This window comes from Spea bombifrons, chromosome 1, assembly GCF_027358695.1.
Source record: "Spea bombifrons isolate aSpeBom1 chromosome 1, aSpeBom1.2.pri, whole genome shotgun sequence".
Lineage (NCBI taxonomy): Eukaryota > Metazoa > Chordata > Amphibia > Anura > Pelobatidae > Spea > Spea bombifrons.
In genome coordinates, this window is record NC_071087.1 from 160,901,100 (window position 1) to 160,914,483 (window position 13,384).

The following is a 13,384-nucleotide window of genomic DNA, read 5'->3' on the forward strand; positions in this document are numbered from 1 at the left end:
AGATCTCCTCCTCATCCCACCCCTAATCTTAGATGGTTGGTTAGATTGATTTCTGCATCCGCGAGGAATGTTCCTAACTCATTCCTCCGTTCAGCTCCTGCTTCCTCATTCACTTCCCTCCATCCATCTCTTGAACTTCTCCATCTCTTTCCCCAACGACTATCTTATCTGACTTCCATCGTCCCTCGTTTTCCTCCATCCATCGCCTTCATTCCCCACGCTCTCCTCTCCACCCCCCAACCTCCCTTCTCTAACCACTCATTGTATCATTAGTAAAACATAAGACTACCAAGCTCAACCTATCCAAGATAAGCCGGGCCCAACTAATCTTACATCACTCGGTCTCCCTTCTCCATCAGTATCTCCCTCATCATCTGAAGTTCCATGTCCCGATTCCTGCTCTCCAAAACCTTCATCTCCCATTCCTCACATTATTTGCCCGCACCCTATACAGGTAGTCCTCACAGCGCATGGACTGAACTTACAAGGATCTGCCCCTTCCACGATGCCTCTATTTCAGACTTGGTCTCAATTTACATCATGGAAAATTCAGACGCAGGCAATATCGGGGTTTTCCACCCCCTTCGCCAACAGCCTCATTGCGCTGGGTTATTATGCGAGAAATATCCATTCGTGCCAAGTTTAACAGTTCCAAAGCCGGACTCTTTAAATATTGTACTCAGTCTTTCGTCTCTCATGGTATGTATGAAGACTTTGTGTATCGTACAGTCCACTTACTCATTTGCCCACCTCCTTTTTCCTCCCCAGTTTCACGTCAGGAGACACAATCTTGGCAGAAGATAGGTCAGGTTCACATCAGTTTATGGACAACACTTCATTTTTAGAGCTCAGATTGGGCATTTAGAAAAATGACAAGACAATTCAGACCAAGAACGACTCAACACGTACGGCTTGGAGGAGAGAGTAAAGAGAGAGAGAGGGGGATATGATAGAAACATTACATATTTCATAGACTAAAAACTAACAGGGCTTAGATGTAAACTAAGGGGGTTTTACTTTACTGAGAGGGTGCTAGATAAGTGGAACAGCCTCCCAGCAGAAGTGGTAGAGGGTAATACAGCGAGGGTATTAAACTTGCATGGGATAGACATACGGCTCCTGAATCTAAGACGAGACCAACGACTGATTAAGGTTTGAGTCTTTACAGCAGGAGAAACCGGTAGACTAGATGGGGGCCGGATGGGGGCCGATCTGCCGGCAGGTTATATGTTTCTGAAGATAAAGGTGGATTAAGGCAAAGTGTGATTGTCTCTTGACTCTAATGACTCTTTCTTTTTACTGCAGCAATGAAGCGGCGGGGATCGCTCCGGTCCCGATCAGTCTGACGGAACGAGACGTTTCCTCGCCGGTTCATCGTTAATAAAAGTCACAAACTTTTAGGTTAACCAAGAATTTTTTTTTTTAATATAGAATCCTTTGAAACTTCTAACCTGAACACATTTTTGCAATCTTACTAAGAATTTCTTCTAAAAATGAGGTCCCATAATAAGTTCCCTGATTTAAGTTCAACACATCCCTGCAGTAGAATAATATTCCAGTTTCATGTGTTTTCAAATGTTATTTGAAATGTTATATTTTGAATTGGAGGCAAAAAAAGTTTTGTTTTTTTTTAAAGGTATATTTCTAGCGGGAGGGTCACATGATGATTGGGCACCTATTTTTACATATTTAAACTTTTGTTTTTAGTTTTTTTTTTTTATATATTAATAAATAAATATATATATATATATATATCTTTTTTTACCATTGGTTAATGTACAGATTTTTTTTTTTTTTTTTTTTTTTTTAAACCCAGATCCCCACTGATCTTACCTTTTTGACCGTCTTGTCCGGCTCCAGGGCGATATCTGGGATGTTGGCGTCCACCATGAGAGAGAAAAGGTTTAAGATCAAATTTGAATACCTAAAAAAAAAAAAAAAAACAGGAAGACGATTAAAGTATTTGTTCAGCTTTATGGAACATTTTACCAAAAATACATTTATTTTGTTCTCGTAAGGGGCCGCGATATGAAGAACACCTACAAAATCTCAGGGGTTCCATCAAACTTTATGGCCATAGATCGCTTTGCCCACCGCTATGCCAAAGACCCCCAAGTTTGGCGAGTCTCTCTAATTTTTCACGGCTATCCTGCTTACCAAGGAGCTGATTCAGTGGGACTGCAGCCCCTAGGCGTTGTCAGCGCTTCACATACGATCCAAATTCAAACCATTCATTATTTTGCAGGCAAAGTCTCTCTTTCTAAGCAAAGCAACAAAGAATGTGCCATAAAGCGACAGGTTTTGCATCGTGATGACTCCGTCCAGCCAACTGTGCGGAATCCGGGAGACAGACGTCTTAAAGGAATACAATTATTGTAAATCCCCTTTTTATACTTCCCCTGTTTCCATGGCAGCGGAAAGCTTCGGGGGATTTCTACAATCTTCGAGCTAATCTCTTTCATTATAAAGCTGTTTGAGAAACTTTGTATCCGCGGACGAGTTGTCACTCGTCACACTTTATTCCGGCCCGGCGCTCGGGGCTGATAATTAAATTGCGACTGGAATTTAAAAAAGTGAAGCGCGTTTGCCCATAAAACAGACAAAGGCCATAAAGTGTTCAAACAGACAAGATAAGAACTACTTGGACCGCATACTCTGCCTGTTAATATCAGCAATGCTACTACTACTACCACTAACCCATCCATATGCTTTGCCAATGCCTGCTGCCAGGGGCGTACCTAGAAACCACAGGGCCCCGGTGTAAAAATTACCCCGGGTCCCCCTGACTTCTCCAAGCAACATGTCCCACAGTGCTGACTTTGCCCCCCAAACAGCATGTGAGTGCCACGTTTGCCCCCCAAACAGCTTATCAGTGCTATTGTAGCCCCAAAACAGTTTGTCTGTGCCAGTGTTTTCCCCAAACAGCTTGTATTGTGCCCCCAGCTTGTCGGCGCCCCCAAACAGTTTGGGGACAATGATGGCACAGACAAACAGCTTGTATTGTGCCCCCACCTTGTCTGTGCCAATGTTGCCCCCAAACAGCCTGTATTGTGCCCCCAAACAGTTTGCCTGTGCCTCCAAACAGTTTGAGTGTGCCATCTTTGCCCCCAAACAGCTTGTCAGTGCCCCCAGTTTGTCTGTGCCATCGTTGTCCCCAAACAGCCTGTATTGTGCCCCCAGTTTGCCTGTGCCCCCAAACACTTTGACTGTGCCATCTTTGCCCTCAAACAGCTTATCAGTGCCCACAAAAAGCACATCTGTGTCCTGCCCACAGGATCGTTGATCTGTACAGTCTCCATGTCACCAACTGGCGGTGTTACCCGTTACCTTAAACGCCGTTTAGGTGACAGTTCCAAGCAAAGTGACCACCAACAAGCCTATACTTACAAAAAGCACTTTACACAAGACAAGGATAGATTTTTAAGCCTCTCAAGGAGGCTAATATAAAGACCACGCGAGACCGCTCAAATTATATGTTCGGGAAGGACCTAGAAGCAATAATAGCTTGGGTAACATTATCAAAAATAACACATTATGTTCTTTGGCCAAGACGAGGCCCTTGATACCTCTCAGAGTACATGACTTCATGAGGTTGCAAGTCCTCCAAATGGGGAGAAAATTAAAGAGCTTTATTAAGTATCAGCGAGGAATAATATTAATGATTAAGTTAATTAAAGTATGCAGTGTTCTTCTAACGGCCGTCATCTACTATGCTTAAAGGGCACAAAGCTAATTATTTCACCGTTCGTGCTGTAATTACAGGACCATAAAATGATGGTGATGAGTTTTTAAACGTATTAAAAGGATTTCATATAACGTGGGATTTTTTTCCGAAGGTTCTTAAGGGGCCCATAACCCACGCCAGGCCAATCATTAAAAAGAGTTTTCTTGCAGAGTTTAAAATTTTAAATAATCATTTTTTTAATTAGAAGATAAATATAGCATAGGTAGAAAATACACATTGGCACGGGTACGACACCCTTTAAGCGCCGCCAGTGGCTGCTTTCATGGGTTAAGCTCCTATCGCTCTCATCATTCTAGTTGACGGTGTTGGGGGCTACGTTCCACAGATGCTCGTCGCACCTTCTAACCCCTCCTGTTTATTTAATGTATACATTTGCGGGTCTGGAGTTGAGCGCCGGTACTTTATTCTTCCTGGTTTGTTAAATATGGCTAAAATTTGATGTCATCACTGCCCCCCCACCCATGGAAAGTGAGCCGCCAACCTGGTAAACCTTTGGCATTGAATAATCATTCACGACTTAGTATTATGTCATAAATTATCATTTTCTAGGCCAAATGCGACCGATATCCGACATCTAAGCGAGACAAGTTAATTCCGACATCATCATCATCACTTTGAAAGTAGGGCCCTGTTTGTCCTTCTGATTAATAACATCTCTTCCTTCCTGGTCTTTTAGGAAGCTCCTAATCCATTACAGCTGACAGTATATTAGTACCTCCACTTTTAATAAGACAAAGCACCTTCAGCATTTCCATAGTTACGATACATCTTCGGCATTTCAAGGGGAGGAAAAAAAAAAAAAAAAAAAAAAAAAAATTATAAAAAATAAAAAAGACTGTCATTGAATTACAGATCATTTAAGTTTAATTATATATTCCCGGGTTCTTGAAGCGTAAAGCCAATATGCAAACACAGCCTGTACGATAAATAAACACGGAACATAAAAGTTTAAGACGCGGGGAAAGTATTGTGATGTTGGTATTAATTAGTTCCGGAAGAGGTTTACGCGTCTGTTGCCGTTGAGAAGGTGAAATGAAAACACGGTTTCTGGGAGGATTAATGTGACAAATAATTACGGTTCTCCGCGGTTTGGCTCTGCACTGTACGGGTCACACGCTGTCAACCCGGCGGATGTTATTTTGAGATATTTTGGAGCCATCGAGTTGTGCAGGCGATTAAACACCGTGTGCAAACCCAAAACGGAGCTGGAGAAGCAGCAAACGATGCTATAAAACTGTGCTATATTGTGTACAGGAACCCTGATCATCCTCTTACCATACCTTCCAACATCTAAAAAGGGCCAGTTGCACCTTACCGTTCAAAAGTTTGGGGTCATTTAGATATTTCCTTTGATTTCGAAAGAGCAGCAAATTGTGTCCATAAAAATAACATGAAATGGATCAGAAATCCAGCACAGGCGGGGTTAATGTTGTAAATGACTATTGTAGCTGGAAACGGCTGAATTTTAATGGAATATCTTCATAGGGGTACAGAGGCCCTTTATCACTCCCATCACTCCTGTGTTCCAATGGCTCTTTTATCACTCCCATCACTCCTGTGTTCCAATGGCCCTTTTTCACTCCCATCACTCCTGTGTTCCAGAGGCCCTTTATCACTCCTGTGTTCCTATAGCCCTTTATCACTCCCATCACTCCTGTGTTCCTATAGCCCTTTATCACTCCCATCACTCCTGTGTTCCAATGGCCCTTTATCACTCCTGTGTTCCTATAGCCATTTATCACTCCCATCACTCCTGTGTCCCAATGGCCCTTTATCACTCCCATCACTCCTGTGTTCCAATGGCCCTTTATCACTCCCATCACTCCTGTGTCCCAATGGCATGTTGTGTTCGCTGATCCAAGTTTAAAGTTTAAAAGGCTAATTGATGGTTAGAAAACCCTTTTTCAAATTATGTTACAACAAGAAATGTCCTTGGTTTTCCGCGAAAATAGCTGAGTGACCCCAAACTTTTGAACAGCACTGATATATGGGGGGGTGCGGTAACAGCGTGACTAGGGGTGGGGCTTTATCAGGACTATTTAATGTGACGTACTGGACTTAAAGAACTATTTATGTAACTTATTTTAGAAGAAGAATAATTTTTTTTATTTACACAGTCTAATTTGTGAAGCCGTTTGGGGCTTTTAAAGCTATAGACATACATACATACATACAGACATAGACACGTGACATATACATGTGCTAGCCATTTGCCCAGTTACCATCTACAACTGGGAAACACATACAATGGGCTTTAATCTCTCACAAGGTACGGTACCTGCGCAGGTGCAGGAAGGCGGTGTAACACTGCTTGCGGAACGCTTGGTACTGCTCGCTTTGGGTTCCTCCCATTCCTTCCACCATTTCTTTGTTCAGCTTCATGGGGGGAGGCAGAGGCTTGGGGTCTCTTCCAAGAATGTATCCAAAATCGATGTGGAAGAGCTTTCCTGCAAACGGGGGGAAGCTCAGGGTTAGAATTCTGAAAAGGTCTTCCAACGGACATTCGGCGGAACCGGAAACAGATATTAAAAACAACTTCATGGTAAAGGCGTCCATAGTGGACTAACGCACTCAGACCCATAGAGATTAACGGATCAGTAACGCCTTAATATAAATGGATTTTATATAATACGGCATGCAAAGAGGTTCATATATATATTGTATTGTTCTTGTCAATATTAAATACATCATTCAAACATTTAATGCGGGTTTGGAAAAGTATGTGAGCCCCCCCCGACTAATCACTTCAACAAAAGCTAATTGGAGTCAGGATTTAGCAAACCTGGAGTCCAATCAATGAAATGGGATTGGAGGCGAGTTTAAGAGCTACTTTGGCATAAAAAAAAAAAAAAAAATAAAAAAAAAGACATTTTGAGTCTGCTGTTCTCAAGAAGCATCTGCTGATGTGAACCATGCCTCACAAAGAAATCTCAGAAGATCAAGAATTGTTGATTTGTATAAAGGGAGAAGATTTATTTCGAAGTGGGCGCCCAGCCAAGATGATTCCAAGGATGGTGAATGCTCAATGAGTTAAAAAAAAAAAAAAAGAGTAACAGCTAAAGTCTTGAAGGAATCCCTGGTTTACGTCTCTGTTCACAAGTCTACCATACGCAAAATATTGATCAGGCATGGAGTCCATGGCAGGAGACCACGAGGGAAGCCGCTGCCAAAGAGCACCTTGTCCCTTTCACAACGCTACTGGGAAATAGTTCTGTGGTCTGATGAAACGAAGGTTCAATTGTTCGGGAAGTACGCACAACACTATGTATGGTGTAAAAACAGCACCGCATACCTACATAAAAACAACAGTGGAAGAAGCATCATGATTTGGGGCCCTGACAGCTTGCCATCATGGAAGGGACAACGAATTCCCAAGTTTATGAAGATATCATACAGGATAATGTCAGGGTGGGTTTCCACCTGCTGAACCTCAGTAGAAGTTGGGTGATGCAGCAGGACAATGAGCCCCGACCTTAAACCATTAGAGATGCAGTGGAATGACCTCCAGAGAGCCGTTCACACCAGACATCCTAGGAATATGGCGGAGTTAAAGCAGTTCTATAAGGAGGAACGGTCCAAGACTACTCCTGAACGCTGTGCAGGTCGGATCCGCAGCTACCGGAAGAGCCTGTTTGAGGTTATTGCTGCCCAAGGAGGTTCGACCAGTTATTAAATCCAAGGGTTTACTTTGTTTTTCCTCCAGCACTGTGAATGTTTAATGGATGTGTTCAATAAAGACGTGAACGATTATCATTGTCTGAGTGTTATTAGCTAAAGCACATTGTGCCGGTGTATACCTGTGACGTAGATCAGATCGCATTTTATGGGAAACCTGGTAGTTCCAAAAGGGTTCATATACCTTTTTTTTGTGCCATTTATCCCCCACATTCTAAACGTACCCAAACAAGTAACTATTTAATGTGACCTGGAGGGAAAGCATAAAGAACATTTAACCCACGGCCAAGATGCCGTATATAGATATATTATATGGACAGCAGATTTTGGAGTCGCCAGCTTTCTCCCCGAGCAGTCACTGTCAGCATTTTCAAACGCCACCGTCATCAGCTTTAGACGGGCGAGACTACAGAGGTCCGGAGTCACGGGAGTTCTCTTTATAAGCAAAAGGTGTTGACGGAGAGGGAGACGCTTATCAAACAAGACATCTCGCTTTATAATTCATGCCGTATCTCTCCGGGAGGATGGGATACATTCTAATGTGCACTTTCAGACATTTTCTAGCAAAGATAAAGGAAAGGGCTCAGCAGTCAGGGGGAAATAAACATGGATGTGCGGGGACATGCTGTACGGGACGCGATAGCACAATCTGCATTTAAGCACTTGCAGGAAATAAATAGGGAAGCATTTGTTATTATTAAAGTAATCTAACCCCCTCCCCAGCACTGTATACAGTAATATAACCCCTAGCACTGTATACAGTAACCCCCAGCGCTGTATATAGTAATATAATCCCCCAGCGCTGTATACAGAAATATAACCCCCAGCGCTGTATACAGTAACAACCCCCAGCGCTGTATACAGTAATATAACCCCCCAGCGCTGTATGCAGAAATATAACCCCCCAGCGCTGTATGCAGAAATATAACTCCCCAGCGCTGTATGCAGAAATATAACTCCCCAGCGCTGTATGCAGAAATATAACCCCCCCAGTGCTGTATACAGAAATAATCCCCCCAGTGCTGTATACAGTAATATAACCCCCCAGCAGTGTTCCCTCTAAGCTGTGTGCGCGCACATAGCTTCCAGAGGGAGCGCACACAAACAAAAATTGTGCGCACAACCAGTGGCATACCGAAGGGGGGGGGGGCTGTCCGCTACTGGTTGTGCGCACGGCACCCCTCCAGAGACGGACAGTAATGTCCGCCGCTAGAGGAGCAAGCTCGGTTGGGGAGATGCAGACCACCAATCCTGCTCCCTTGAGATGTGTGTGGCAACGATGGTGTGCGTCGGGATTTGATGTCATATCCCGGCGCACAGCACTGAAGCCACGCTCACCGCCTCCACTGCACTGGAAGGAGAGGACACAGAAGAGGAGGAACGAAGAGGAGGAAAAGTGACAGAGACAGAGAAAAGGTATGAAAACATTCTGTGAGAGTGAATTAGTGTGTGAGAGTGATATGTGTTATGCTGTAGTTTAAACTGAATGTTTGTGAATGAGTGTGTGTGTGATAGCATGGGTGTGTAAGTGTGTGTGTGGGGGGGCGAAGCATGGCATAGGGAAGCTGTAATCATATTCCTATCATGCTCAGGTTCCAGCATGTACTGGCTGCCTTTTATTAAAAGTGTGTTTTTTGTTTTTTTAAAAAAGGTGTGTGGGGGGGTCATTTTCGGTTTCAGTCAAGTGAATGCTAAATTTTCAGGTCCAGAAATTTCATTTCGGTTCATCCCTATATAGATATATATAGTATATAGCGCGTGTGTGTGTGTGTGTGTGTGTGTCAATGTTTGGCTTAGTATATAGTGATTGGGGTTATGCTGCATTATTGTCAATGTCTGGCTCAATGTATAGTGATAGGTGTTATGTTGTACCACGGTCAATGTGTGCCTCTGTATATAGTGATAGGTGTTATGCTGTACCACCGTCAGTGCGTGCCTCAGTATTTAGTGATAGATGTTCTGCTGTACCACTGTCAATGTTTGCCTCACTATCTAATGTAAGCAGTTATGCTGTACCACTGTCAATGTTTGCCTCAGTATATAATGATAGCAGTTATGCTGTACCACTGTCAATGTTTGCCTCAGTATATAATGAGAGCAGTTATGCTGTAACACCGTCAATGTCTGCCTCAGTATACAGTGATAGGTGTTATGCTGTACCACCGTCAATGTCTGCCTTAGTAAATAATGATAACAGTTATGCTGTACCCCTGTCAATGTTTGCCTAACGATAGAAGCTATGCAGTTTTAAAGTGTGTGTGTGGGGGGTCTCACGTACAGGATCCGCCCCAGGTGCCAAATACTCTAGGTACACCCCTGCGGACAACAGTTTTTCCCAATTTTTTTTTTTATCCTCTATGCGGCCTGGAGCCTCCGCTCGTGATTCGCTCATAGTTTACTTATGCAGTGAGAATTTCACCTTTAAAAAAACATTACAGTAAGTAATACTGTTGTGTAACTGATACTATATTATCGCACTATAATGTAGTGTTATTAACCATGAGCGAGCTGTACCAAAAATATAGAATAACAATTTAAATTTAACATTTGCGGAAGCATATTGTGCGCACAAAATTTTGGCTCTGGGAAAATTTTTGCACAAGAGAAGTTTTCTGCGCACACCACCTAAGAAAAATTAGAGGGAACATTGCCCCCCAGCGCTGTATACAGTAATATAACCCCCCAGGCGCTGTATACAGTAATATAACCCCCCAGGCGCTGTATACAGTAATATACTCATTTTGTCACGTACAGCCTGTACTCACGTGTTTAAAAGAGGGATACATTATGTCTGCTCTCAATCTCAATTTACTGAGCGGCTGCAATGACGTGAAAATCAGGCATATTTAACAAACAAAGAGCAGCACATTACCAGCGCTCAGATCCAATCTATGAACATCTGTGTTTACTTTACATAAATATAGAAATGCCAAGGCTCAAAATCCCAGGGATTCAAAATAAAAATCAATATTTAGGAAGTAAAAGAAAAATCTGCTAACAAAATTTGGGTTTAACACGAAAGCGAATTAAATATGGCTTTTGCTACCTGCTGGAAATATGTCCGTGGAAGTCTCTCTTACACGAGGCACACGTGCTTCTGTTTCCCGGTATAAACAAACACATTTGATCAGGAAAACATAAAATCCTTTGTTTTTCTAACAATCTTGTTAAATTTTCTGTTTCCATTCATTGCTATGCTGCCAATAAATTATTCAAAATGAACTGCAAAATAATAACAACAATAAAAGTATTTACAAACTTCAAACAAATTCACGCCGAGTCGGCAGCCAGTTACAGGATTTGGTTCTCAGTCCCAGTTCTTCCCAACACCAGCCATGTGAGGCTCTGTCTAACGTGTAAGAAATGCATGCTATTTGCACCTCCAACCAGCAGGTGTCCCCCTATTCATAAACTGCTGCCTCATCCAAAATGGCTGCCGAAGAGGACCTCTTTTTCTTTGTTTAATGGAACCCAAGCAAGTGTCTATTTGGAATTCTCTCTACTACTTAAAGTTGCTTGCTGGGCTAGCAGGTGTCTCTTTTGATCTGCCTTGTAGGACCCTGCTTAGTTCGTTGTATCATTCCTCATTGCTGCCTACGTTGACCTCTTGCTTATGACGGTCATCTTGTCGGCCGCCAGGACCATGAATTTGTCCTCGTCTTGACTATCCTTCTGCCTACCAGACCAGCACTTGTGGAAACGGTTTATTGCCGTCTCGAGGGTTCTGTTGTGAAACCAGTAGAGTTACGACATGATTAAACAGACCATGAAGAGCTACAGATGGGATTTTAGGACCATCTTGGAAGTTAGGAATACATTAAAATCTACATGTGATATCTACAGACAAACTCCCCCAAACAACATCTAATGAAGTTCTAGAACTGTGCAAAGTTTTAGAACTTTGAACATTCCATAAATGGGTTTTTTTGGTTACAAGCCTCACCCATCATCCAGGATTGCTGGTGGAACCATGACGAATAAGACAGGGCATCTGAGAGACATTTTAGAGACAAAAATATGCCTGATTATTTATATATTTTTATTTAAAAAGGCAGCGTTTGAAAGCTGCTAGTGATATTCCATGCAGACTGCCTCGTCATCCTCGATAAATCTAGCAGAAGTCCTGGCCAACCTTCATCTGAGAAACAATTTAATTATAAAGCTATAGTTGAGTCACGGAATGACTCAGCGTCTTAACGACGGTCTGTCTTGGTGGAGAGCTATGTGGACTTCTACATCCCGTGATAAACAGGATAAATACCCACTGTATGGACATAAGTTTTACTGGGATGGTGGTACATAAGTGGAACAGCCTCCCAGCAGAAGGAATTTTCACATGGGATATGCATATGGCTCCTGAATCTTGGTCCTCGGTCCAGTCTCAGATTCAGAAGCCATATGCCTATCCCGTAATGTTTAAATTCTATCACCGTATTACCCTCTACCATCTCTGCTGGGAGGGTATTACCCATTCCCTATGGACAAAGAACATAATGCAACATCGACCCGTCTAACAGCAGATATAGACCTTTGTATTTCTGCATGATAAGCAACAGATAATCGGTACAGATTTGGTAATTGTTTCTCTGGTCAGCGAAATGGACCCAATGGATAAAGGACATAATGAGGTCAGTACTTCACTGAGAGGGTGGTAGATGAGTGGAACAGCATCCCAGCAGAAGTGGTGGAGGGTAATACAGCGAGGGGATTTAAACATGCATGGGATAGACATACGGCTCCTGAATCTAAGAAGAGACCAAGGATGGTCCACAATGGGTCTGATCTGCCTGCAGCCTCTATGTTATGTCTACAGGGTATCACACTCACCCTTTAAAGTACGCAGCTTCAGTCATCTATTCCCTTTGTGTGCTTTGTAAAGCACGGCGACTCGCGCATGATTTAGGGCCTCGGATGTTAATAAAGAAAAAAAACAAAGTAAAGAAAGAGGGTCCCTGCGTGACCAGAAGGCGGCAACTTATCTCAGAGCGGCCAGAACTCATTTGTGTCTCTGCGGTTTTCTAAGGGATCTTTGGCCCGACCTGAGAGGAGCCTCAATATTAACTCTTCGTGCTCTTAGTAGAGGCAGCCGAGGGAGGAGGTAACACCGATAAATAACGTACGCTTCGATCACATAATGAACATAGAATTACGGGGGACAAGGAGGATTCCGAGGAAACACTTAAGGAATCCATATGGGATCAGGGACACCGCACTTTAATTACGGCCAAGACTAGACGGGCTGAATGGTCCTTATCTACTTAACGAAACAAAGCATTCTCCTCGCTGGTTATTCACCGGGACGTATTAGAGGCTGGAAAAGGTTGGTTGAGATGATGAATGTAGGTCTAGTCCACCTCACTCTAGACCCAAAAACGTATTATCCCTACTTAAAATATAAAATTTCTACGTGGACCCTCAGAGTCTTCCTTGTCCCCGTAATTCTATGTTAATTTTGTACTTGGAGCGTACATTATTTGTCGGTGTTGGACGATAAGACTTCCGTCTCATTTATTTCCTCCTTCGGCTGCCTCTACTAATACATAGACTCCTCCCACATGCTCTATTAACAAGGATGGGAGCGTTACTGAGCATGTGCACGATGCATACTTAGGAATGCACCCTGGTTTCAGGAGAGGCAGCAGGGGGAGGAGTTAAATGAAGCAGAATTCACTCCAGGGCATTTTTTTTTGCATGTAAGTCCGTGCAGATGTCCTTTAGCTATTAGAGTCCACCAAAAAAATGGACTCTAAAATGCATTGCATAGGAAAAAGGGCCGGAGAGCTTCTGTCCATATTCATTTTTGTCCATCAATCCAGAAAAAACTCAGGGTTTATCCTAAATTTCGGGGGGGTTTGACTAGCTTATTAAAGGCCAGCTGTAAATGACATTTTTAAAACAAATTTTTTTAAAAAAGTCCATATTTCTAAATCAAAACAGCGTAATGAAACACGCCAACAGCGATTA

The 13,384-nt window shown here is 42.8% G+C and overlaps 1 protein-coding gene across 1 annotated transcript in view; it reads right to left on the minus strand.

Annotated features, from left to right (window-relative positions):
• PIK3C3 (phosphatidylinositol 3-kinase catalytic subunit type 3) overlaps positions 1-13,384 on the minus strand; it is a 69,632-nt gene that overhangs the window by 19,977 nt on the left and 36,271 nt on the right. Inside the window, exons 22-23 of the mRNA XM_053448270.1 lie at positions 6,024-6,192; positions 1,834-1,924 (exon numbers count right to left, since the gene is read on the minus strand). Of these exons, the coding sequence (XP_053304245.1) occupies positions 1,834-1,924; positions 6,024-6,192 (260 nt within the window). The remainder of the gene's footprint in view (positions 1-1,833; positions 1,925-6,023; positions 6,193-13,384) is intronic.